The 27,995-nt window shown below is 39.9% G+C and overlaps 2 protein-coding genes across 4 annotated transcripts in view; one reads left to right on the top strand and one right to left on the bottom strand.

Annotated features, from left to right (window-relative positions):
- The window catches only part of CENPP (centromere protein P), a 250,575-nt gene that overhangs the window by 156,464 nt on the left and 66,116 nt on the right, over positions 1 to 27,995 (bottom strand). The gene's annotated exons all lie outside the window — the stretch shown is intronic.
- Positions 1,838 to 27,352, top strand: OGN (osteoglycin). 2 transcript variants are annotated; one of them, XM_087858927.1, is made up of 7 exons: positions 1,838 to 1,984; positions 2,961 to 3,209; positions 5,452 to 5,542; positions 16,891 to 17,049; positions 20,122 to 20,324; positions 22,492 to 22,587; positions 27,335 to 27,352. In XM_087858927.1, the coding sequence occupies exons 1-7, from the start codon at positions 1,868 to 1,870 to the stop codon at positions 27,335 to 27,337; spliced, it is 918 nt and encodes a 305-aa protein (XP_087715053.1). In that variant the 5' UTR covers positions 1,838 to 1,867; the 3' UTR covers positions 27,338 to 27,352. The 2 variants fall into 2 exon arrangements, with proteins under 2 accessions (XP_087715053.1, XP_045628538.1); XM_045772582.2 differs by lacking the exon at positions 27,335 to 27,352 and adding an exon at positions 23,377 to 25,264.

Below are 27,995 nucleotides of genomic sequence, written 5' to 3'. Positions count from 1 at the left end.
CTCGAGAGAGGCTCAGAGCAGCTCAATTGTACCAGATGCCTGAAGGGGTTACTGAGACCACGTTACTGAGACCACTCCTGCACTTAGAACCTCACCAGAACGCACGGAAGCCTGCAAACCTGAGTGGCCTTGCCCTGGGAGACATTTTCCTAAGATGTGATGATGGACTGAACAGTTATTAATGACTGAATGGGATTCTGGTTGTGCACCAGCATCTGTCGACTTTTATCACTGCTTGGCTGTGAGGGATCCACGTTCAAGGACCAGGGGGCAGAGTGTCGTACTGTGATTTATAAGAAGTATGTGTTTGGTCATCCAAAGAGACAATGTCTTGAGAAAATACTGGTTGTCATGGCTAATGGGGGTGAGGGGTGGAGGGTTGCTACCGGCACCTAGTGGGCAGAGAGCAGGGATGCTGCAAAATGTCCTGCGATGCACGGGACAGCCCCACCACAAAGGACTACCTCCTCCAAGACTTCAGTAGTGCTGAGGCTGAAAAGCTCTGTGGTAACTAAATTCAAGCCCAACAGATAGACACTGAGGTCCACAGAAGTTAACTTGTTCAAGATCACTGCCAACCAGGGAAGTGCTCCGGGGGAGAAAGGGAGTTTAGGAGTCTGAATGCAATAAAACCGGTGTCCAGTAAACTTACTCCATGGATGAACGCCAATAAAACTGTATTCACTGGTCATGACTTCCCAAGGAAAGACGCTATACTTCACAGTATAATTTTCTGTGAAAATTACGAAGGATCACACTGTGTGTGTCATTAGTAAAACACCCAATCTCCAGGATTCTCTAAATCTGACATTTAACATCTATCCTGTTCACTTTTCAACAAAACTGCCACATTGTGCGAAACAAATCAGTATTTGCCGTTTCATTATATGTGCAAAGACTCTAAAGTTTTTATTGTATCCTTAAAGCCATAAAATTGACAATTTATATCAGCCCAAACCAGAGAATACCAAAAGTAAATGTAAAATAATTCACATTCAAATAAAATCATGAGCATGCACGTCCTAGTTTTCCAAGCTTTAATTTGAAAGCCCCTAAAGACAATTTTGAGTAGAAAAGAGAATAAATTGGTATTCTTTTCTATTTTGTAATAAAATATTTATCCATACCCATATTAATTGGATTTTTAGTTTAGAGGAGAAAGAAATGTTACCTTGAATGCTGAGAGCACCGAAGAGTGATAAAATGAAAGTGAATCTTTACGATGGTCATATAGTTATCTAAAATACCATTTACACTTTTAAAAATCAAATTTACAAAAAAAAATTTCTCGTAGTTTTCTTAATTTAGCAAACAAAAGTATCTTTTACTATCAAACACCAAATTACAAATCAAATGTATTTTTTAAAAGCTGATTTCTCAGACTTGGATTTTTATTATATGTAACTAAAATAAAGGGGTGGGGCCCCAACTGATTAAACTGCAAGATAATTTATGCTAAAACTAATTTTTACATGGGAAATTTCTTGGCTATATACTAATTATGGTACTGGAGCAATATTTTTACACCCCATAAAATTAAGAGCACAGACTAGGTGTCGGTTTGGTGTTTTATTTCATTGAAAAAGCAGAAGTTTTATCTCCTGGGAAAGCATTAAAATAAAAAGTATGACTCTAAAGCTATGTAATCGTCACAAATAATATTCATGAAACCTTAGTGCTCATTACGCAAAGTAAAAACAACACGAGCTTACGCTCCTTAGCAGGAGCAGACCAAGCACGGCAGTTGCAAATGTTTTAAGCACAGCTCTCCAGTACAAGACACTACATTTCACCCCAGAGAAAGAATGTTGGCAAGGATCTCCACCACATGCAGACTGCATTTAAAGCTGCTGGGCCCTGAAACTCCATGCAGCAGTTTGAAACTGATCCACAGCCTTCCTCCTTCACCTACCACTTGGGGCTAATACACAGGCATGAACTTCTATTGAGGAAAACCACAAAAAGCTTCAAAAAAGCTACAACGGTAGGCTCTTCTTTCACATATTATTTTAAATATCATTTGTTAAGATGTGATTCATCGAACAGTCTTGATAAATGCAAAGGCCACCTCTGATTTTTTAAGTTTCAGTTACCTTGAACAATTGTTACAAGCACTTAAATATGTCACTGCATAACTTTAACATCCCTACAGGCAAGAACTTTGCTGCAAAAGTCACAAAACCAGGCTTTTTAGTCACTGATTTTTTGACAAGCTGGCATCTACAATGCAGCACTAGCAACTCTGAGTGATTCTGTCTGAAGTTACTTAAGAAAAAGTCTGAAATGTGCATCAATGATAAGCCTAAGAGAATCTTCCCCCTCTCCTTCCCCCAAATCCTTGATTAAATTCTATATTTTGTCTAGTCTGCAATACTGTGTTTTTCATAGTTTAAATTTAAAAAGCAGTGCTATTAACTAAAAACAATAATATCAATGAAAATTACAAAACTAAGAAAATTAAAATTACGGCTTTTCCTATATGCTTTATCACCTAAAAGTAAGTGTTAAGGACTACTCTTCATGTTAAATTTAAAGTTTAAGTTTTAAAACTCCTGGAACTTATTTCTATTCATACCATTACAAATCAAGAGTTCTTATAAAATAGCAAAGTTGAAATACGATATTTTTAACTCACATGAGACAGGATCATGAGTCTTCATTTTAACTATTTATACTACAGGTATCCTAGGATTTCAACTGCATACAAGTACGTTTGTTTAAGGCACCTTATTATTAACAAACTGAAATTATCAACATTGCTTGGGTTTTGACAGAAAAATAAATAAAACCACTTTCTGAAACTATTTTTAAGAATGTCGCTGATACATGAAAACTTCCAGCATCTAATTAAAGATCACTAAGGGTTAAATACTTGTTCCCTGGCCCCTACTGAGTACACCCTGCCAAAAGTCCTCTACGCTTTTAAATATTGCTTCGATGGTCTGCGTTTTAACTTCCAGGGAAACAGAGAGCATTGTCCTACCGTCAGCAGGCCACTAGCTTATTCACTTCCAGTCACCTTGGTGTTTGCTGCAATGAAGGCTCTGCAGTCTACATGTCTCCTGCTCCTGTTTGTGCCTCTGATAAAGCCAGCACCACCAACTCAGCAGGACTCACGCATGACCTATGATTATGGAACAGATGATTTTGAAGAAACCTTGTTTAGTCAAGATTTTGAGGATAAATATCTGGATGGAAAAAATATTAAGGTACTTTATTTCTACTCTAAATTTATCTTCTAAAATAGTCACCCATTTAAATGCATGTTTTTGGTTTTTTAATGTGTCTGATAAGGTAAGGGGAAAGAAAAAAACACTTTAAATGACTGAAAGTAATTCAAAATAACTGTCCCCAAGATTATATTTTTAAAGTACGCATGCCTCCCAAATTAATAAAAAGAAGCTATGGTAACCAAACAGTATCTATAGCAACCAACACAAAATTTAAGGAAAACTGAACTTTAAGATGATCTCTTACTGGTTGAAGATTTATAACTAATGTTACACAATGTCCTATATTTGTGTATTATATTTCCACTAAATAAAATAGGAAAAATGTGTATTAGGAGAAATAATCTTGGATTACCAGCTTAAGGTTTGTTATTTTAGGAAGAAGTGGTTCATGGAAATAAATACTGCTTATTTTGGTGTCTATAGCATTTCACAATAGCTTACATATGCCAACTATGCATGGTACCAAAAGATGAGAAACTCCTCAATGTGGGGCTTAATTTTTAATCAGTTTCAACAATTTAGACTCTATCAGTTTGTACCAAGTGACTGTAACTGTCCTTTAGCTAATACTCTGCAGGGATGACTTCATATCACATCTTTCATACTCCACTTGCATGGGCTGAGTAATTACTTGTGGTTTTCTTGGCACACAGAAATGAACACTGGGTAAGGAAAAAGTTAACGCAGCACATAAGTATCTGCTCCCGCCTACTCTGTGTGTGTGTGCGCACGCGCGGGTGTCGTGCACGCGTGCACACACAAGATGGAAAATGAGAAATGCAGCCAAATATGTAACGATGTTGATTGCTCGCTCTTTCTTTCTTTAACACCCATCTTTCTTTCTTTCTTTCTCTCCCTCTCTCTCTCTCTTTCTTTTGTACACAGGACCAAATGTTAACACTGTAATTTCTTTCAGTGGAGTTGGTTAATATGCTAGCATTATTTTTATCCAACATTAAGACAAAAATGATAGGTATCACTAGTCACTGCTTCAGAATTTTTTTAAAAAGGCCTATCATAACAATAAGCTATTGGCTTACATCGATGATTGGAATCTCTCAGTTAAAAAAAATAATTTCAAACTTCTGTGGTCCCTGAAAAGTAGTAAGTGAGTTCTTTGCTTTTTCTCTTCACATTGCTTTAGAAGTCTCTGCTCTTCATATAAATGTAGGGACTAAGGTATTTGTGGAGTGGAGAAGAATTCAGCAGCACTTACTGCAGAAACTCACAGTGGAGGGGCTGCTCGAACAGAACCCACGTGGGAGGATCAAGGTGTCAACATGAAGATGAAAGGGGAACACGTTTTCAGAGGGTAGAGCCTGGGGCCCCATGCAATCTACATTAGATCTAATGGCAGAAAATGTTCCCTCCCAGGACAGGAAAGGGTGATACAGACCCCAGGGCTAACAGTCTGGACAGAGGGTCCCAGTGGGGTGGATAGGGAAGGGCCCGGTGTAGCGCAGGCATGCAGGTAATGATGGGTCACTTGCAGAAGAGGCCAAAAGCTTGCTCAGTGCCCCACACATGCGATGTGACTAGTGCTTCAATCCTGCTGAACATGGTAGAACCTGGCATCAGGAACTCAATTTAGACAAGACCATAAAGAATAATTAGAAGACCTTCCCTCAATAAAGATGATTTCATTTCAGGTTCCACTTCAGAAAAACTTTCATTCTGAGTCACACAGTTCCCTCCAGCTCCCATTTAGAATTTCAATATACGCAACATTTAGGAGGCACTGAGTTCGGGTTTTGGAGATTAAATAAATAAATAAATAAATAAATAAATAAAACAGACCTGGTTCTTTTCATCAAGGAGTTGACAGTCTGGAGCGAAAACAAGCTACACAAACATTTACCTTACAAGTTAATGAATGATGAAATGGAATTATGTACAAAATCCTACTGCAGCACAAAAGAAATGCCACTAACTGTGACCATGAGGAGACAAGTGCTGTCTGTGATCCTAAGGGTTTTGGTTTTGTTTTTTTTTTTAAGATTTATTTATTTATTTGGCAGAGGGTGGGAGGGGCAGAGGGAGAGGAAGAAAATCCCAAGCAGACTCCCTGCTGAGTGCAGAGGACCCTCAGATCAGGACCTGAGCCGAAACCAAGAGTCAGATGCTCAACCCACCGAGGCACCAAGGTGCCCCGTGACCCTGAATTTTACAGTCAAAATTAGGCTTCTTCACATCTGATAAATTTTAATTTTTCCAATAGGAAAAAGAAACTATAATACCCGAAAAGAAAAGTCTTCAATTACAAAGAGATGAGCGTGTAACACCACCACCCCTCAAGAAGGAAAATGATGGTAAGTGTGCATACCCTCTCGTCAAATTATCTCAAAAGGCGCTTTAATAAATAGATGATGGAACTTTATTCCTTATCTCCACCGAGAAAGTCAGCTGGTGCGTTGAGGGTGCACATCCGCTGCTACCCCACATTACGAGTGAGAAACACGGACAGGAACATTCAAGAACAACCAAGTACAAAGTGTGTGCTTCTGTCTATATAAAGTTAATTCCAGTAACAGTGATTTAAAATCAATGATCTGCAAATACTATGTACAGCCTGAGGATAAGGGAAATAAAATGATTCTTAACTTCAAGAAACTTACAGAAGACACAGAGATGGCTAAATACATAAATATTTATAATATACATTTCTATGAAAACAATAGAAAATGTATAAATAACAAAGTCCACCTTAATAGCTCCTATCTATTTGGTTTATTTTTGCTCTCTCAAAAAACAGTATTTTACATGACAACATGAAAAAAAAACCGCATACTAATTGGAAAGACATCCCTCACTCCTGGATAGGATGACTCAGTACCATAAAGATGTCAGTTCTGCCTAAATTGGTAACAATAAGCTTCTTTACAAAGCTGGTAAGGTTGCTTCTCAAGTACACGCAGAAAAATCAAACCTGCACGAATAGCCAGGGAGTCACTGAGAACTGACGGGTATCCGCAGGAACCAGACTCACCACACATGAGAACATACTTTACAGTCTCTATGCTACAATACATGTGATACTGTGGCACGAGCAGAATAGGAAGTTCAGGAAAATAATACTGGAGAAACTCAGTGTATAATAAAGAAGGCAGTATAAATCATTGAAGCACAGATGGTATTTTTAAAGATTTTAAGAAATCTCTACACCCAATGTGGGGCTCAAACTCACACCTGCGAGATCAAGAGTCCAATGCTCTACCAACTGAGCCCGCTGGGCGCCTTAAAGGTGGTATTTTTGAAAAAGAGTGCTGGACCCTGAAACTAGTATTATATATGTCAACGAACTGGAATTTAAATAAAATTTAAATAAAAATTTAAATAAAAACTTTAGGGGCACCTGGGTGGCTCAGTTGGTTAAGACTCTGCCTTCAGCTCAGTTCATATTCCCAGGGTCCTAAAATCGGGCCCCACATTGGGCTCCCTGCTCAGCGGGGAACCTGCTTCTTCCTCTCCCTCTGCCACTCACCCTGCTTGTGCTCTCTCTCTCTGTCAAATAATAAAATCTCAAAATAAATAAAAACTAAAAAAAAAAATTTTAAATGGTATTGAACAACTGAGTAGTCAACTGAAAAGGAATAAAATTAGATCCATACTTTATACAGAAAAACAGGGGCGCCTGGGTGGCACAGTGGTTAAGCATCTGCTTTTGGCTCAGGGCGTGATCCTGGCGTTATGGGATCGAGCCCCATGTCAGGTTCCTCCGCTGGGAGCCTGCTTCTTCCTCTCCCACTCCCCCTGCTTGTGTTCCCTCTCTCACTGGCTATCTCTATCTCTGTCAAATAAATAAATAAAATCTTTCGCAACTAATGAATCATCGAGCTTTACATCGGAAACCGGGGATATACTGTATGGTGACTAACATAATATAATAAAAAATCATTAATTAAAAAAATATATAATAAAATAAAAAGTTAAAGAAAATAATTAATTAAAATCTTAAAAAAAAAAACAAATCCCTCATTATATAAATTAGGGTCTAAAAGTAAAAACTGAAACCATGCAAATACGAAACGATAATCTGGGAGTGGGATGCCTCTAAATTCAGAGAAAATAATAGAAAAGATCAATAAATTTGACTTGATGAAATCAGACTTTTTCACGGGAAAAAGCATCATAAATGAAGTCAAACACAGTATTTTGACTACATACGTCAGGCTAAAGACACAACAGAATGGACAAATACTGAAATTCCAGTGAGTAGGTTTGTTTTCCACTGTGTTACAGGTCAGCAATAATGAAACTGTTTACAGTGTGGCCTAGCACTGAGTAAAATATTACACTGGATAGAGAGAGCCAGGTTTCTCAGAGCCTGGTGCTACACATGTGCTGGGGGGAGGCCAGAGTGAGTGCTGGGGAGCTGGACTGGATTAGAAGATGCTGGCACCAGCTCACGGTTTGTACACAGAGGTACCGACATGGGTTCACGTTCACCTTATTTTACTGACCCCACAGACACCGCACTGTCTACAAACTGGAGGTTTACGGCAATCCTGCCTGGAACAAGTCTGTGTTCACATCATGTCTCTGTGTCACATTTTGGGGACTCTCACAATATTCCAGATTTGTGTGTTATTATTATATTTGTGATGGTGATCCGTGATCGGTGATCTTCAACGTCACCACTGTAATTTGGGGGCACCACGAGCAGTGCCCATATAAGACAGAGAACTTAACTGATCAATGTTGTGTGTGTTCTGGCTGCTCCACTGACGGGCCCTTCCCCATCTCTCTCCTCCTCCTCGGGCCTCCCTATTCCCTGAGACACGACCGTGTTGACATTAGCACAGTTGATAACCCTACCGTGGCCTCTAAGTGTTCAATGAAAGGAAGAGTCACACATCTCTCACTTCCCATGGAAACTAGAAATGAGTAAGCTTCGTGAGGAACACCTGTCGAAACCCAAGACAGGCCGAAAGCTCGGCCTCTGGTGCCGGTTAGCCTAGTTACGAATGCAAAGGAAACGATCTTGAAGGACATGGCAAGCGCTACTCCAGCGAACACTCGAATGATGAGAAAGTAAAACAGCCTCCCTGCTGACACGGAGAGAGTCTGTCTGGTCTGGACGGACACTCAAACCAGCCACATTCCCTTCGGCCAAAGCCTCACCCGGACCAAGGCCCTGACTCTTCAGTTCTGTGCAGGATGAGGGGGCGAGGAAGCTGCAGAAGAGAAGTTGAGAGCTGGCAGAAGTCGGCGGGGCTAAGGAAGGAAGGTGTCTCCAAAACGTACGCGTGCAAGGTGAAGCAGTGAGTGCCGACGGAGAAGCTGTAGCAAGGGACCCCCAAGACCTAGCGAGGAGAATTCATGAAGGTGCTCGCGCCAAACAACAGATTTTCAATAGAGATGAACAGTCTTCAATTGGAAGATGCCATCTAGGACTTTCAGGCTAGAAAGAAGTCAATGCCTGGCTTCAAAGGTTCAAAGGACAGGCTGACTTTCTCGAGAGAGGCTAATGCCACTGGTGACTTGAAGTGGAAGCCAGCGCTCTTGCCCACTCTGAAAATAAGCCCTCAGCAACCATGCTCACTCTCCCCCGCCTACGCTCCTTAAATGCAACAACAGAGCCTGGCGGACAGCACATCTATTTGCAACACGGTTGACGGAGTATTTTAAGCCCACTCTTGAGACTTACTGCTCAGGAAAAAAGATTCCTTGCAAAATAGTCCTGCTACATGACACCTGGTCACCCAAGAGTTCTGATGGAGACGGACAAGACGAATGTTGCTTTCATGCCGCTAACACAACATCCATCCCGCAGCCCGCGGATCAAGGGGTGATTCTGACTTTCAAATCTCATTCTTTAAGAAATACCGTTAGTAAGACTACAGCTGCTGTAGATAGTGAGTCCTGACGGATCTGGGCAGAGTCAAGCGAAAACATCCCGGAAGGGATTCACCATCCTAGATGCTATTAATATTCCATGGGAAGAGGTCAGACTATCACCATGAAGAGGAATTTAGAAGAAGTTGATTCTAGCCCTCATGGAAGTCAGTGCAGAAACAGTAAGAGAACTAGAAGTGTGGCCTGAAGATGGGACCGAACTGCTAGAATCTCATGATAAAACGTGAACAGATGAGGAGTTCCTTCTTATAGATGAGCAAAGAAAGTGGATTCTTGAGATGGAATCTACTCCTGGTGACGATGCCGTGAAGACTGTTGAAATGACAATGGGTTTTAGAGGATGGACTCCAGTTTTGAAGGAAGGTCTACTGTGGGTAAAATGCTACCAAACAGCATCACATTCTACGGAGAAATCGTTCACGAAAGGGAGAGTCGATCCATGTGGCAATCTTCGGGGTTGTCTTATTTTCAGAAATGGCCAGAGTCACGCAGCCTTCAGCCCCAGCACCCCGACGGGTCAGCAGATCAACATCAGACAAGACCCTCCACCAGCAAAAAGATCGTGGCTCCCTGAAAGCTCAGATGATGGCTAGCATTTTTCAACCATGGAGTGTTTTTATTTAAGGTATGAACATTATTTCTTTTCTTTTTTGAACGTTTCTTTAGACATACCTACTGCACACTTCATAGGTTCATACACTGTAAACATAACTTTTATGTGTACCGGGAAATGAAAAAGCTCATTTGACTTGCTTTATTGCAGTATTTGCTTTATCGCAGTGGAACCAAATGTGTAATTTCTCTGAGGTTTGCCTGTATAGACGTGTTTGTCTCCATGTGAGTGTGTATGTGTATATATGCATATGGTGTGTTTATGTGTGTGTATATATATACATACATACGTAGATGGTGTATACATACATCTAAGTCTATACGTGTGTAAGACTGTATGTATATGTCTGTAACACATATGCGTGTGCATCTATGTGTATTAAATATGGAGAGACAAATAGACATATATTTCCCAGCTCTCCCTGCAGGAACAGTGTAGAAGCAATGAGATGCTGACAGCAATGAGCATATCCACATTCAAATCTTAGCTTCTAAATACCAGTCTCCACTAAAAGGAACCAATACTTAAAAGAATAACTAATTTCAGGCTTAGGGCAGAGAAAAGGTAAGAGTGGTCTGGGACATTTTACCAAGCCAGAAAATAAAAAAGTTCTTAAAGAGTAATGGAGACATTTTTAATCAAAATATAAAAATAAAGTAGTATAAATTTGTAAAAGACATACTAAGACCTACACACTGAAATCTAGACAACTATACTGAGAAAAATTAAAGACCTAAATATATGGATATGCTATGTTCAAGAATCAGAAAACCCAGTACCATTAAGATGTCAATTTTTCACAAGTGTATTTGTAGATTTACTCAATACCAGTTAAATTTTTAGCAGCTTTTTTGAAATTAAGAAGCTGACTGAATTTATGTGGAAATGCAAAGAACTCAGAATGGTTGTAAGGGTGTTGAAGAGCACAGTTGGAGGGTGTACACCACCTAAAACCCTATGGGAAGCAAGACGTTTCAGTATTAGCATAAAAATAAACAAGTAGATCAACAAACCAGAATGGAGTCCAGGAATACACTTACACAATAGGGTCAACTGGTTTTTTACAGTCGTGCCAATGAAACATAATGGGGAAAGGATAATTTTTTCAAAAAATGGTGCAAAACACTGGATAGCTCTAGGTTAAAAAAATGAGCTTTGACTCTTCCTGAGACCACATATAAAAATTAACTCAAAACCTCAAACCTAAATATCCAGAGCTTTCATTATACAACCCTTAAAAGAAAACACAGGATAATAACGCAGGTTTAAGATTTCTTAAATACGGGGCGCCTGGGTGGCACAGCGGTTAATCGTCTGCCTTCGGCTCAGGGCGTGATCCCGGCGTTCTGGGATCGAGCCCCATGTCAGGCTCCTCCACTGGGAGCCTGCTTCTTCCTCTCCCACTCCCCCTGCTTGTGTTCCCTCTCTCGCTGGCTGTCTCTATCCTGTTGAATAAATAAATAAAATCTTTAAAAAAAAAAAAAGATTTCTTAAATACAACAGAAAAAGCACAACTATAGGGGCGCCTGGGTGGCGCAGTCGTTAGGCGTCTGCCTTCGGCTCAGGGCGTGATCCCGGCATTCTGGGATTGGGTCCCACATCAGGCTCCTCTGCTGGGAGCCTGCTTCTTCCTCTCCCACTCCCCCTGCTTGTGTTCCCTCTCTCACTGGCTGTCTCTCTCTCTGTCAAATAAATAAATAAAATCTTAAAAAAAAAAAAAAGCGCAACTATAATTAACCACTCTTCATTAAAATAAAAATATATAGAAGGAACATGCCTCAACATCATAAAAGCCACATATAGAAGACCCAGAGCTAGTATCATCTTCAATGGGGAAAAACTAAGAGCCCTTCCCCTACAGTCAGGAACACGACAGGGATGTCCACTCTCACCATTACTATTCATCACAGCCCTGAAAGTCCTAGCCACAGCAATCAGACAACACCAACAAAAATATAAAAGGCATCCAAATCAGCAAGGAAGAACTCAAGCTTTCACTATCTGCAGATGACATGATACTCTACATAGAAAACCTGAAAGACCCCAACAAAAAATTGCTAACTAAAACTGATACACAAACTCAGCAGTCACAGGATATAAAATCCATGTACAGAAATCTGTTGTATTTCTATACACCAATAATGAAGCAGCAGTAAAAGAAATCAAGGAATCAATCCCATTTACATCTACACCAAAAAGAGTAAGATACCTAGGAATAAACCTAACCAAAGAGGTAAAAGATCTGTACTCTGAAAACTACAGAACACTCACGAAGGAAACTGAGGAAGACACAAAGAGATTGAAAGACATTCCAGGCTCATGGATTGGAAAAACAAATATTGTTAAAATGTCTACACTACCCAAAGCAATCTGCACATTTAATGAAATCCTTATCAAAATACCAACACAGCATTTTTCACGGAGCTAGAATAAAAAATCCTAAAATTTGTATGGAACCACAAAAGACCCCCAATAGCCAAAACAATCCTGAACAAGAAAACCAAAGCTGGGGGCATCACAATGCCTGCCTTCAAGCTCTATTACAAAGCTGTGATCATCAAGACAACATGGTACCAGCACAAAAACAGACACATAGATCAATGGAACAGAATAGTAAACCCACAAATGGACCCACAACTATATGGTCAACTAATCTTCAACAAAGCAGGAAACAATATCCAATGGAAAAAAGACAGGCTCTTCATTCAACAAATAGTACTGGGAAAACTGGACAGCAACATGCAAAAGAATGAAACTGGATCACTTTCTTACACCATACACAAAAATAAATACAAAATGGATGAAAGACCTAGGGCGCCTGTGTGGCTCAGTTAGTTGAGCGTCTGCCTGGTTTCTGCTCTGGTGGTGATCTTGGGGTTGTGGGATCGAGTCCCGTATCGGGCTCTGGCTTGGTGTGGACTCTGCTTGGAATTCTCTCTCTCCTTCTTCTGCACCCCCCCCCCCCGGCCCCTCAGACACATGCTCTCTCTCTAAAAATAAATAAATAAATAAAATGGATGAAAGACCAAAATGTGAGACAGGAAACCATCAAAATCCTAGAGAACACAGGCAGCAACCTCTTCAACCTTGGCCTCCACAACTTCTTCTTGGACATGTTGCCAGAAGCAAAGGAAACAAAAGTAAAAATGAACTACTAGGACTTCGTCAAGATAAAAAGCTTCTACACAGAGAAGGAAACAATCAGCAAAACTAAAAGGCAGCCTATGGAATGGAAGAAGATATTTGCAAAGGACATATCTGATAAAGGGTTAGCATCCAAAATCTATAAAGAACTTGGCAACTCAACACCCAAAAAACAAAGAGTCCAGTTAAAAAATGGGGAGAAGACATGAATAGACACTTTTCCAAAGAAGACCTAGAAATGGCCAACAGATACATGAAAAGACACTCAACACCACTCATCATCAGGGAAGTTCAAAACCACAATGAGAGGGGCACCAGGATGGCTCAGTCATTTGAGTGTCTGCCTTTGGCTCAGGTCATGATCCCAGGGTTGAGCCCCGTGTCTGGGCCCCTGCTCAACGGGGAGCCTGCTTCTCCCTCTCTCTCTGTCAAGTAAATAAAATCTTTAAAAAACAAAACAAAAACACAATGAGAAATCACCTCACACCTGGCAGAAAAGCTAAAATCAACAACACAGAAAAAATAGGTGTTGGTGAGGATGTGGAGAAAGGGGAACCTCTTAAAATGTTGGTGGGAATGCAAACTGGTGCAGCCACTCTGGAAAACAATATGGAGGTTCTTCACCAAGTTAAAAATAGAGCTACCCTTTGATCCAGCAATTGCACCACTGGGTATTTACCCAAAAGATACAAAAATAAAGATTCAAAGGGGCTTCTGCACCCCAATGTTTATAGCAGCATTATCAACAATAGCCAAACTATGCAAAGAGCCCAAGTGTCCACTCACTGATGAACAGATAAAGAAATTGTGGTGTATATATACGATAGAATTTTACTCAGACATCAAAAAGAAGGAAATCTTGCCACTTGCAATGATGTGGATTATGCTAAGCAAAATAAGTCAGTCAAAGAAAAACAAATTCCGTGTGATTTCACTCATACATGGAATTTAGGAAACAAAACAGATGAACATATGGGAAGGAAAAAAAAAAAAGGAGAGGGAGGGAAGCAAACCATAAGAGACTCTTAACAATGGAAAACAAACTGAGGGTTGACGGAGGGAGGTGGGTGGGGGAGGGGCTAGATGGGTGATGGGGATTAAGGAGGGCACTTGTTTTGATGAGTGGTGGGCGTTGCATCTAACTGATGAATCACTAAATTCTACTCCTGAAACCAGTATTACGCTATATATTAACTAACTAGAATTTAAATAACAATTTGGAAGAAAAAAATGTTTCCTGTTCAGAAGACATCGACAAGAAAATAAAATAGTCACAGAGGAAAAGATTTGCAAAACGTAAATCTGACAACTTATACCTACAATAGATAGTCTTATAATTCAATAACAATAACACACACAAAAAAATTTTTAAAATAGGCAAAAGATATGGGGCGCCTGGGTGGCTCCGTCAGTTGAGCACCCAACTCTTGGATTCCATTCAGGTCATGATCTCAGGGTCATGGGATCGAGCCCCATGTCAGGGCTCTAGACTCATCACAGAGTCTGCTGGACATTCTCTCTCTCTCTCCTTCTCCCTCTGCTCCTGCCCCGCTCTTTCTCTCTCTCTCTCTCTCTCAAATAAATAAAATCTTTAAAAAAAATAAAAATATGATAAAAATAGGCAAAAGACATGAACTCTTTACCACTACAATATGTGGATGGCAAATAAGTTCATAAAAAAATTGCTCAGCACATCAGTCATTAGGAAAATATAAATTAGAATACAAGATACCACAACACACCTTCCCGGAATGGCTGAAATTAAAAAGTCTGTTCAAACCGAACGCTCACGAGGCTGTGGAGTAACTGGAGCACTCACGGACTGCTGAAGGGACTATAAAACGGCACAACCTCTATGGAACATAGTCTGGGGCTTTCCTCAAAAGGTATATACCTATCAGGTGGCCCAGCCATTCTGCTCTTAGGTATTTACCCTAGAGAAACGTAAGCATCACACCCATACAAACTTCCACATAAATGTTCCCAACAGCTTTCTGTGAAATAGCCAAAAACTAAAAACCCAAACGCCGACAAGGAAGGACTATCTAAATTGTGTATATTAATATAATGAAATACTACTCAGTAATAGGAATGCACTGCTGACACATAAGAGATGAATCTCAAAGTAACTGTGCACAGTGAAAGAAGCTGGATCAAAGCGTATATACTGCATGGTTCTTTTGATATAATACTCGGAAATGCAAGCTGCTGCGAACTGACAAAGCAGGCCAGTGACTGCGGGGTGGGAGGGATGAGAGAGAGTAAGAACACTCTGGGTGAGGATTATGTCAATTATTTCAATTGCAGCAATGGTTTCATGGGTATATACATAAATCAAAAACATAAATTATACAAGTTAAATATGTGTAATTCATTAAGTATCATTTAAGTACAAAAAAAAGCTGTGACAGAATAAAAAAGAGCATAAGACAGTTCACACTCGGGGCACCTGGGTGGCTCAAACATCTGACTTCAGCTAAGGTCATGATCTCAGGATCCTGGGATCAAGCCCCACATCAGTCTCTCTGCTCAGTGGGGGGCCTGCTTGTCCTTCTGCCTCTGCCCCTCCACCCTGCTCGTGCTCTCTCTCTAATAAATAAAATATTTTTAAAAAGAGTTCACACTGGCTAATCTGTGACAATTTAATTATCAAAATAAATATGATGGTAACTTCTGACCCATAGGATAAGGAATTCATAAGCTCGTACTGAACTGATGCAACTAAATAAATAAGAATAGAATGTTCCACCTTACACCAGATATCAACTAACAAATGTAGAAAGAATGATGGAATTAGAAAATCATAATTTGCAACTATTCTAGTAACAAATGATTCAGGTAAGAACTATCAATAGGTGATAAAACTAGTGAGTGACAGGTTAGTGACAAACCAGATGTTTAGAATCTCAAAGTACTTCTTCAGAAGATACTTATTAATGGCAAACACCACGTGAGTCAAGTGACCAAAGACAGCATCATGAAGAACGGGGCAAAGAGATACCATGCTTCCTGGTACGTGGTCCTGAGGACCCAACGTCATTTCCATGTCAAAAATGAGGAACCTCGGACAAACCCTAATTGAAAGACATTCTGAAAAATAAATGCCCTGAAAAATAAAACGTTTGTAAAATTTAAAAGTTTTCAAAAATTTAGAAGTTCTGCATAGCAAAGACTAAAGTATATTCCGGGTTGAAGGAGATGCAGGAGGCATGGAGAGTATGAGATACATGATGTAGCACGAAATGGGGTCCTCGCCATTTCCGTGACGGCTCTAACATTCAGGTTAGTAGTCTGCTTACTTAACTGCTGGTTTCTTTTTCTTTTTTATTTTACTTTAATGTTTTTTTATTATGTTAGTCACCATACAGTACATCCCTGGTTTCTGATGTAAAGTTCGATGATTCATTAGTTGCATATAACACCCAGTGCACCCTGCAATACGTGCCCTCCTTTCTACCCATCACCAGCCTATCCCATTCCCCCACCCTCTCCCCTCTGAAGCCCTAAGCTCGTTAGCTATGGTCACCAGTTTGAAATGTGTCTGTGCCAAGCCAAGTGATAAAGCAAGCTTGCATTTACCTTACGTTCTGGTTTATTAATCCTTTTTGGTATGCAAATCAAGAAACGTAAATCAATTCAGCAAGTACATGATCACTGCTAAAATGGCTAGAGAATAAAGGAGTTTTTGGATTAAAGAACTGAAAATAAGATTTTGGTGAGTTATCAGGTACAATACAGGTCACTAGCTAACATGACCATATCTTTTCCACTGTCATCTGAATTCTGCAAAATATCTTTTCAAATTAGTGATAACACTGAGGATAGCAATGATTTTACCACTAGAGGCTAAATATTTTAATTTTTTTTTTAAAGTAGGCTCCACACCCAGCATAGAGCCCAACACAGGGCTCAAACTCACGACCCATGTCAGACCTGAGCTGACATGGAGAGTCAGTCGCTCAACTGCTGAGCCACCCAGGTGCCCTGAGACCAAATATTTTTAAACTACAGTTTATATTTTTATGATTTTGTTTCCCAACTTAGAAATGCCCACGTGCCTGTTGTGTGTTTGCTTGAGTGGTTCTGTATACTGTGAAGAAGTTGACATCGATGCTGTACCACCCTTGCCAAAGGAATCAGCCTATCTTTATGCACGATTCAACAAAATTAAAAAGCTGACTGCAAAAGATTTTGCAGATATACGTAAGTTAATTTTAAATAAAATAATTCATATTAACTCATGTTAGTATTAACCTCAACTAAACACGAGTTTCTAGGCACTTGTGGCCTCTCACATCTAGGGCAGTCACTGCAGGAGTATTTAAGTATCAGCATACGTCACCAAAATCCACGGGTTTGTTGGTCAATCTCCTTTCCATTCAAATGTCCCATGTCCTCTTTCTTTACTGGTGACTTCAACGTCTATGTTGACAGCCCATCTAACATATGGGCACCTACGCCTTCTCAACCTCAGGACTTGGAGACCTGTTTGCCTCCGCCAGTCAGGAGTGGCACGATAACCGAGGTGCTTCTCTAACCTCAACGCTTTCTTCACAATGCTACCTTCACCGTAAAGGCAGACAGTCCGCTTTCTTCACAATGCTACCTTCACCGTAAAGGCAGACAGTCCGCTTTCTTCACAATGCTACCTTCACCGTAAAGGCAGACAGTCCGCTTTCTTCACAATGCTACCTTCACCGTAAAGGCAGACAGTCCGCTTTCTTCACAATGCTACCTTCACCGTAAAGGCAGACAGTCCGCTTTCTTCACAATGCTACCTTCACCGTAAAGGCAGACAGTCCGCTTTCTTCACAATGCTACCTTCACCGTAAAGGCAGACAGTCCGCTTTCTTCACAATGCTACCTTCACCGTAAAGGCAGACAGTCCGCTTTCTTCACAATGCTACCTTCACCGTAAAGGCAGACAGTCCGCTTTCTTCACAATGCTACCTTCACCGTAAAGGCAGACAGTCCGCTTTCTTCACAATGCTACCTTCACCGTAAAGGCAGACAGTCCGCTTTCTTCACAATGCTACCTTCACCGTAAAGGCAGACAGTCCGCTTTCTTCACAATGCTACCTTCACCGTAAAGGCAGACAGTCCGCTTTCTTCACAATGCTACCTTCACCGTAAAGGCAGACAGTCCGCTTTCTTCACAATGCTACCTTCACCGTAAAGGCAGACAGTCCGCTTTCTTCACAATGCTACCTTCACCGTAAAGGCAGACAGTCCGCTTTCTTCACAATGCTACCTTCACCGTAAAGGCAGACAGTCCGCTTTCTTCACAATGCTACCTTCACCGTAAAGGCAGACAGTCCGCTTTCTTCACAATGCTACCTTCACCGTAAAGGCAGACAGTCCGCTTTCTTCACAATGCTACCTTCACCGTAAAGGCAGACAGTCCGCTTTCTTCACAATGCTACCTTCACCGTAAAGGCAGACAGTCCGCTTTCTTCACAATGCTACCTTCACCGTAAAGGCAGACAGTCCGCTTTCTTCACAATGCTACCTTCACCGTAAAGGCAGACAGTCCGCTTTCTTCACAATGCTACCTTCACCGTAAAGGCAGACAGTCCGCTTTCTTCACAATGCTACCTTCACCGTAAAGGCAGACAGTCCGCTTTCTTCACAATGCTACCTTCACCGTAAAGGCAGACAGTCCGCTTTCTTCACAATGCTACCTTCACCATAAAGGCAGACAGTCCGCTTTCTTCACAATGCTACCTTCACCATAAAGGCAGACAGTCCGCTTTCTTCACAATGCTACCTTCACCGTAAAGGCAGACAGTCCGCTTTCTTCACAATGCTACCTTCACCATAAAGGCAGACAGTCCGCTTTCCTTACTTTAACTCAAGGTTCTTAAACCTGGCTGTGTACTAAAAATAAAAATACGGATACCGGGCCCCCGTGTCCTCAGGAAACACCACCAAACTCCTCACATGATTCTCACGTGGAGCCAGTGCTTTTCACCCCTCTCTGGGATGCGGGCCGCTAGGGCCCTGCTGTGAGCACGCCACACTCCCCGACTTCTGCATCGCCAAGTCCCAGGCCTGGATCACAAGACCTCATGAGCTCTCTAGACGGCTATGTTGTCAAGTGCTTCTGAAGAAAATCACACCCAGAAACCCACACTGGCCCCACTACACATTTATGAGATGCACGGTAAGAGTATTCACGCTGCAACTGGTAGCTCCCAACTGGTCGAGGTACAGTTGTGCCTCATCAGTTGTGGATCCACACTTCAAACTCACCTACTCAGTGAAGTTTACTCGCGACCCAAAGTCACTATGTGCAACCCTTCACAGTCATTTGCAGGCAAGTACACGTGGGAGCACAGTCGGGTTACCTAGCCAAGCTCGAACCAGGTGACCTCTGCCATTCCACGTCAGCTCTCACACTGCAGAGTTCTGCTCCGTCTTAGCGCCACACGTTCCACACTCCTGTGCTCCCCAAGCGCAGTGCTCAAGTGCCTCACGGGGCAGACACTGTGTGAGGGAATCTTCATTCCAGTGTGAGCCGCAGTGAGTTCGACATTAATGTGCCCACAACATAAACTAACTATGATGCTTTGAAACAGAAACTCTCATAGAATTTTGTACTAATTGGTTGATAAAAATGTGTGACCAGAGGCTCACAGGAACCTAACCCTGTATATTCCCCAGGAGCAATGGCCCATATTCACTAACTCAGTGTTTGCAGGGACTACCTCAAAAAACGAATGAGAAGCGACTCTGTTTCCCCATCATCCCAGACATACAAAAGTGAAACAAAAACACTGAATGTCTCTCTCCATCTGCATCACTTTAACAAATCAGGGAACATTCCTGCTTGTTGTTGTTAAGCAATGAGGCAGAGACAGATAAAGATAACATACCTACAATCACAATGCAACATGTTGGGGAAAGTCCAAAGCATACCTACATAATTCTATTCAATCAAATGTAGTGCTTCCTTCCCATGATTGGCAAACAGAGTTTGTTTCAAACTGCCTCAGGATCCTGAGAATTCAAGCAAAGAAGGACAGAAGGACTCCATGAACTTTAAGTTCCGTCCCAACCCTGAGATTTCCAGGACTCAAGCGAGAAAGGGCATCAGTGTCAGGCAGGGGGCAGATGCTCACCAGGCATCCAACAAAATTTACTGATCTACTAATTACACACACTATCAGATACTAAAAATAAAAGGTGTTTGAATGACCGTTAAACCAATGCTTTTCTTCAGTCCACACAAATGAGACTTTAACTTTATATTTTTTTGTATATTTTTCCTTCAAGCTAACTTAAGAAGACTTGATTTTACGGGAAATCTGATTGAAGATATAGAAGACGGTACTTTTTCAAAACTTTCTCTGTTAGAAGAACTTACACTAGCTGAAAATCAACTATTGAAACTTCCAGTTCTTCCTCCCAAGCTCACTTTATTTAATGCGAAATACAACAAAATCAAGAGTAGAGGAATCAAAGCAAATACATTCAAAGTAAGTATTTTATACTATGACCAAACAGTATGTTTTATACAACCAATGATAATGTAAGAGAGAAACTCTGCTCTGAAATTTTGTTTTATAACACTGAAGACATTATTTCCATAATAAACAGTACTGTTATTGGGCTCATTCAGTCTAGCTTATACCTGCACCTCCCTTAAAGTACATAACTTTACCTTGTTTCATGGGACTACATCGTGTCCCAGGTTTTTCACTTGCTCACACGGCATATATTTATTTATACAGATGTGGTTTGTATCCTCATGGCACCAGGATGCTATGAAACCTCAAAATGGGAGTTTTCCTGTGTTTCTTTTCCTTATAATATTAGTAATTTACACATGTCAGAAAATTATCATTTCAGGAGTAAAATTCAGTAAAAGCTGAATTTTACTTTTACTACTTAAAAGTATTAGCCCATAAAATTCTGTAGGTAGACTTTCTTTTGAATTCCAGCTAGTAGAAAATTCTATATGTACTAAACATTAAATACATTTCTTTTTTAATAACTCAAGATATAGGTACAAGAAAAAGGGAAGGTGACCTACTCTGACTTAGGTAGGCAGGCTGTGTCCAAATGCACAGTCTATGGCAAAATTACTGCCTCAGCCCAGTCCTTCACAGGTGGTAACTCGTTCCCAGTCCTGGAAGGAGCCCCAGATCAAAAGACGATTGTGCTACTATTGGCAGCAAACCTCATTCAAAAGGGAACTTTGTGGCTTCTTATGATAACATCTAATAGAAACATTATCAAAGAGTATCATAAAATTTACGATAATCACACAAAGGTACAATTTGTCCACAAATGAACAACCTGTCAGGAAATGTAAAAATATTCCATTTTTCTTTTCTTTTTGTTTACACTCATGGGGTTCTTTTTCAGCCGTAAGAGACATTATTCTAAAGGCACATCAGAGTTCCTCAGAAGTTAAAGGATTATCAGGGGACTTTTCAAAGCAGGACTCACTTGAAAAACAAACAAAAAACTCTTATAATTCGAAGCTGTGTAATTCCAGCTAATAAGCTGTTGACTAACCGGCAAAGTCAGAGCTGCAGGAGCCGAGCAACACCTCACAAGAGGAGTGTCTCACACTTGGGTTACATTGTGAGGTCACATTATAAAATGACACGCAGCAATGGGCTGCTGACCATGAAGAGTAATTCAACACAGACCCTCAAGGGTAAAAGTCATCCCTCGCTAAGTAGTTAATAAATTGCTCTGGAAACATCTTACTAAGAAGCACATCGCTTAGGAGCACAGGCACGTCACATGTCACCATGCTTCACAGAGACTGAGTTTCTACAAACTGAAGGTCTGTGTCAACCCTGTGTGGAGCAATTCTATCGGCCCCACTTTTCTAACAGCATTTGCTCACTGTGTCTCTGGGCTGCATTTTGCTAATTCTTGCAATAACTGAAACTTTTTCATTATTATTACATTTGTTATGGTGATCTGTCATTAGGGATTATAACTCACTGAAAGCTCAGATGATGGTTAGCTTTTAGCAATAAAGTATTTTTTAATTGGGGTATGTACATTGATTTTTAGACTTAATGCTACTGCACGCTTCACAGACTGCAGTATAGTGTAAATGTAACTTTTATAGGCATTGAGAAGCCAAGAAATTCACTGGACTCACTTGATTGCAATATTCATTTTATTGTGGTGGTCTGTGACTGAACCCACAATATCTCCAAGATGTGCCTGTATTCATTTTGCTAGAAATTGGTGGAATTGAAATGAGAAGTTCTGAAGGTTCAGGAGAGGTTATGGCAGCACCAGGATCCAAATTCAATCCTGCGTAGGGACTGACCTTATTAGCTGTTCACAAGACAAATTAAAGGGCCCCAGAAGAGGACATGAGGACTGAGGCCAGGCACAGCTGGGTATTCAGTGGTCAGATGAGTGGAGAGAAATGCGGGGATGCAGGAGGGCACCATCCCGTAACCTTCATAAAGGACCAAAAACCCCTCAAAACCAAATAACTACCAAACCAGCAATTAAAGTACTGATAGGTGTCTATACCAATACCTATGTACACATGTATTCACGTACACATGCACACACATGTACATGCACATGTGCACATAGCTGGAATCCTGTGAAAGAAATGTACCGACCTCAATAACGCTCAAGCCAAGTACCCTTTCCTTACAGAAATTGAACCACCTCTCCTTCCTCTACTTGGACCACAATGCTCTGGAATCTGTGCCTCTTAATTTACCAGAAAGTCTACGTGTAATTCATCTTCAGGTAGGACTGCTCCGTTCACATCGGCTTTAATTTAAATTACAGTTGGTCAGTCTTATGACTCATTAGGAAACTCATTTATTCACATGTAAATTTTGCATATCAAAAGTATGACTTTTTAGTCCAAGGCACTCACCTGCCTGAAAGCCCCACCTGTCCAGAGAACCAAGGAAGGGTCAGTGAACTAGGTGTGAGGTCTACTCTGAACGTGGGGTTTGCTGTCAGGTGTGTAGTTAGCATCTCCTACTCAGTCTGACACAGGGATTGGAAGGTAGGGCACACTTAGACCTCTGGTTTGTGCTTCTTTCTCCAACAGCAGTAAACATTGGCTTTTGGAGAGTTTCCAGCTGACTTTATTGTCCAGTATCATCTTGAGGTAATAGAAGTGAGAAGGGAATTGAAATAAACTAAAATTGGTCTTTCAGCACCACAAGACACCCCATTTGTCTTTAAAGGAATATTTAAAGACACAGCACCCATTTTGAGATGACACTCTAGAACAAGACAGTTTCTCCAGCTAGTATAATCCTACTCATGCTTAGAACCTTCTGCCACACGGATATCACTCTGAGTAATGAGCAGTGTGTTCTTCCAAAGTAATACTGTAGACGTAGAAAGGCGGGGGCTGGGGGGAGACTCGGGTCCCACTAAGAGGGTTTTATTCCTGTAAGGATACACAGGATATACAATATTTTCAAAATCACTTTTTAGATAGAATATTCTGTGAAATCCCATTACATAGCATACAGAATTGTTCAAACTTCTGAACAAGTTGTCCCTTCTATTTTCCAGTTTAACAACATAACTTCAATCACAGATGATACATTCTGCAAGGCTAATGACACCCGTTATATTCGGGACCGCATTGAAGAGATTCGCTTGGAGGGCAACCCCATCGTCCTGGGAAAGCATCCCAACAGTTTTATCTGCTTGAAAAGATTGCCTGTAGGGTCATACTTTTAACTACTACCAATGCAGCATATAAACTAAAGGACACACATGCATATAATCTGTCTCAACAATGTCTAAAGAGCATAAATATTTAATATTAACTTTGTGTCCCACTATGAAGGAATTTCATGTTTTAAACAAGGATGTTCAAAATCTTACACATAACAAGTAAAAAGTAAAATTGAATCCAAAGTTCAAAGCAAAGTAATGTGAAAATATTTAAACAGCATTACAAAATCCTTGTAGTTTATACCACAGTGCCATTTAAAAGGTATGTTTTCATATAAATGCCCAAATTTAAGAAGCATTATTTCCATTACTAATGAAGTGGAAGGATAAGTCCAAGAAACTTTCAACTATTTGTCTTTCTTGGCCTTTACTGGATCCCTAAAGCATTTAAGGAAGATGTTCCAAAAACTTTGAAAAGCTAAGTATTTCCAGTGATCTCCCATTTTTCTTTTATGATTCATACATTATTCATTATGAAGTAGGAACTTTGTTTTCTCTCTATTAAGGCAGCTATTATATTTTTACTTAGCCTGAGAAATACTCGTCTCATATCTAGGCAAAACTTTCCAAATAAAGCATAATCTTACTCTCCGATAAAGACCTAATAGAGTAATATTCAAAGTTCTTTTGCTTTGTAGTCACACACAATCAAAGGCTTTAGTAAAATAGTACAAAATCTTCCTTTTTCTAAATACTGACATTCCAAGTCTACCATAAAACATTTTAAGGAGCCACGCAGACCAAAATCAGTATGCTCATAAAAAACAAAAACAAAACACAAAAAACAAAACTTGAATGTCCATCCCATCTCTCAAAAAATAGCTATAAAGTTCCCCACTGTAAAGGGTTTCAAATACGACAGATACTGCAAAATGTTTTCTTTTTACATAGCAATGAGAATCTCACTGATAAATCTGTTAAAATGTAAGACACGAAAAGAGTGAGTTTTATGGTGTTACTGCACACCACCTCCCCCACCCCCAACCTGTACACATTACAGTCATGCACACTGACTATACCTTCACAAGAAAGCCTCGGAGCAACATTTTCTAAAGACCTGGGATTAACTGATCATTATTCAGTGTGAATCCATCTACACTCTAATAGTGATGACTCATGATGGAACAATGCTGCCAGATTACAGTTCCTAAAATAACCTTCTTCTTGCCCAAAACCCACTCAAAAGTCTTAGTCCCCACACTGCATCGGGATTACATACAAAATTATCAGTGCTTTAGACATATGAGTCTTAACTGTGTACATAAAAATTTCCAATATTGTTTCCAACATAAATCATACAGTAGAATTAAGTTGGTCTCTATATACCATTCCCAGAACAGTTATTCATATTTTTAAGCATTTGCTTCTGTTTTTCCCTAAGTAGAATGAGCTCTTACCTGTTTTTCAATTTTCCCCCATTTGTCAAGGCTGACCCAAAGATGAGAGTTTTTCATTAAAATATATGTGATGTCTTAAGGCCACAATAATTACCCCTATACTAGTTATTAACTCACTTGCTTATTTTATTTTGGTAATTGGTAATCATTAACTATATACTGCTTTCTCATTATTTTGTGTGCATGCCTCATTTCTCTGTGACTGAAAGCTCACTGAACACATTCAATATTCCCTTTATACTTTCAATGTGCCTAGCATAATAGTGAGCACATCTGAATTGAATATGCAATGAAAAGTGCAAAATAAAATTCATTTAAACCGAGGCCTCTGTTTTATTTGGAAAAATGGAACCTTTATCACAGCCTTGAATTAATCAATGGAAATAAATTATAATTTTATCTGGGAAAATAAGCGATAAAAAGGAGAGCTAAGTGGTGGGACTGATAACAGGAAAAGTGGTCAGAGGAGATGTCTCTCACGTTTCCAGATGCATCCCTATATTCTTTACCTAACTGAACTTAAAGAGAAAAAACACCATAAAATAACTCAAATTTTAGAGAATTCAAAAGCCTGTGGTTTACATAAAATAATAATTAGGAGAGAGCATAGGTAAAAGGTCTGAATGACGGAATTATCTTTCAAAGACAATTTCAGACTTCCAGATAAGAAGATATGAACGGGGGTACCAGACAACCTTATATATACCCTTAAGTCACAAATAAAAGATTGAGAGAAAGTAAAATTTTGCTGATCCCATTATCTTAAAGAAACAGTATTCATTCTTGACACTGATAATTAAAGAAACTAAGGTTTAAAATTAAAAATGTTTTACCCTTACAAACATTCCTGAAACTAAGAAGCCATGTGCCAGCAGAGAGACACCCTGTGTCCGTGGGCTGGAAGACTGAACAGTTACTGTGTCAGCACCACTCAAAGCAATCCACAGACTCAACACAGCCCCTCTCCAAGCCCAATTACATTTTCCGAAGACATTGAAAAACCCATTCTAAAATTCATATGGAATCTCAAGGGACTCCAAATAGGCCAAAGAAATTAGAAAAGAAGAATAAAATTGGAGAACTCTCACTTCCACATTTCAAAAGTGAATTACAAAGCTACAGTAATCAAAAGTGTGGTACTGGCGTGGATGGGAACATATGTAACAATGGAAGAGAACAGGGAATCTAGAAACAAACCTTTGCATAGATGGTCAAATGATTTTCAACAAAGATGCTAAGACCTAGGAAAATCGGATATCCACGTGCAAAAGAATGCAGGTGGACCCTTCGCTTACAATGTATACAGAAGTTAACTCATGTTGGATCAGACACCTAAACTTAACTATAAAACTCTTAGTGGGAAAAAAGAGGAAAATCTTTATGACATTGAATTTGACAATGATTTCTTGGATAACCCTAACCCAATAACAAAAAAAATAGATAGGATGTTGTCGAAGGTAAAACTTTTGGGCATCAAAGGCCACCTATCAAACGAATGAAAAGACCAGCCAAAGAATGGGGGAAATATTTGCCAATTATATATTTGATAAAAGATTAATATCCAGAATATATTTTTTAAAACTATAACTCAACAAGAAAAAAACCAAACAACCCAATTAAAAAATGGGCAAAAGATTTAAATAGACATCTCTGCAAAGAAGATATATGAATGGCCAATATGCACATGAAAAGATGCTCAACATCACTAATCATTAGGTAAATGCAAATCAAAACCACAATGAAGATACCACTTCACACCCATTAGGTTGGCTGTGATCCAAAAAATCAAAAAAAGAGAAGACCCCAAACGTTGGCAAGTATGCGGAGAAACTGGGAGCTCTGTGTATTGCTGTTGGGAATGTAAAATGGTGTAGCCACTGTGGAAGAGAATATGGGGTGCTTCACAAAATTGAACAGAATTACCATATGATCCAATGATTCCATTTACAGGTATATATGACTAGAACTGAAAGGGACTTGAACAGGTATTTGTACACCAATGTTCATAGAAGGATTGTTCACAATAGTCAAAAGACAGAAACAAAGCCAAGTATCCGTCAACAGATGAGTGAATAAACAAAATGAAGAATATCCATTCAATGGAATATTATTCAGCCTTGAAAAGGAAGAAATTCTTCACTGTTGTACACCTTGGGAATATTATGCTAAGTGAAATAAACCAAACAAAAAAGTATTGGATTTTATGATTCTGCCTTAATGAGATACCTAGAAATTCATAGAAACCTAAAATAGAATGGTGATTCCCAAGAGCTGGGGTAGGAGGGAATGACAAATTAATATTAATGGGAACAGGTACAGTTTGAAATGTATAAAAGTTCTGGAGATAAATATCGGTGATGGCTGAATAGCATGACCGTGTCTTTCCATTCTAGTGACCTGATCACCAACAAAGACCAGCTCACAGAAGTACTCGATCCTCTACGGGGTAAACACACCAGTCACGTTTCCATGCCTGACTTGAAAGCACCTAGAGGCAAATCAACTTTGGAAATTGGACTAGAACTCACAATTCCTGCAACTTATTGAAACGTACCAGTAAACCCCCGTGTTAGGTGGTGCTTCACCACAGCCGCCCGCATACTCCCAATCACGACTGTATTTTACCAGTTGTGAAGCAAAGCTATTTCACTGTTCTGGTGCAGGAGCACACGTAAGTAAACAACAGTGAGAGAACTCCTCCAGGGACCATAGGACAGCTACAGGCATACTACATCTTAAGGAAAATTCTACGTCGGATAGATTTTATTGACGCAACCAAACAGAACGCAAATAATAATAGTAGTAGTGGTAACAGAAATAATAATAATAAATCCAAATAAACAAGCGTTAGTACCAGTCATAAAAACAACAGTCATGACCTGGGGGTTAGCCTTTTGAGAGACCATATTTACTCTTTCAGAACTGGATTTTGTGTGGACCACTGCTGTCAATATCGCTGCCATCCAACTAAGAACAACATGGGGGATAGAAATGCAGCCCAACGTAATTCTAGTTAAGCCAGAAAACAGAATGAAACGAAGTCCTTAAATGTAT

This window comes from Ursus americanus, chromosome 34 (assembly GCF_024610735.1).
Source record: "Ursus americanus isolate L20-20 chromosome 34, mUrsAme1.1.p, whole genome shotgun sequence".
In the NCBI taxonomy this organism is placed as follows: Eukaryota; Metazoa; Chordata; class Mammalia; order Carnivora; family Ursidae; genus Ursus; species Ursus americanus.
Note: the sequence above shows the minus strand (reverse complement) of the source record. Positions and strands in the feature narration are given on the sequence as shown.

Excerpts from the sequence above, each read along its gene's own strand:
- OGN (XM_045772582.2), top strand. The coding sequence starts at position 1,868 with ATGCAGCAGTTTGAAACTGATCCACAGCCTTCCTCCTTCACCTACCAC. Across the intron at positions 3,210-5,451 it reads TGGATGGAAAAAATATTAAG|GAAAAAGAAACTATAATACC; the intron begins GTACTTTATTTC and ends TTTTTCCAATAG. Across the intron at positions 22,588-23,376 it reads TACGTGTAATTCATCTTCAG|TTTAACAACATAACTTCAAT; the intron begins GTAGGACTGCTC and ends TCTATTTTCCAG.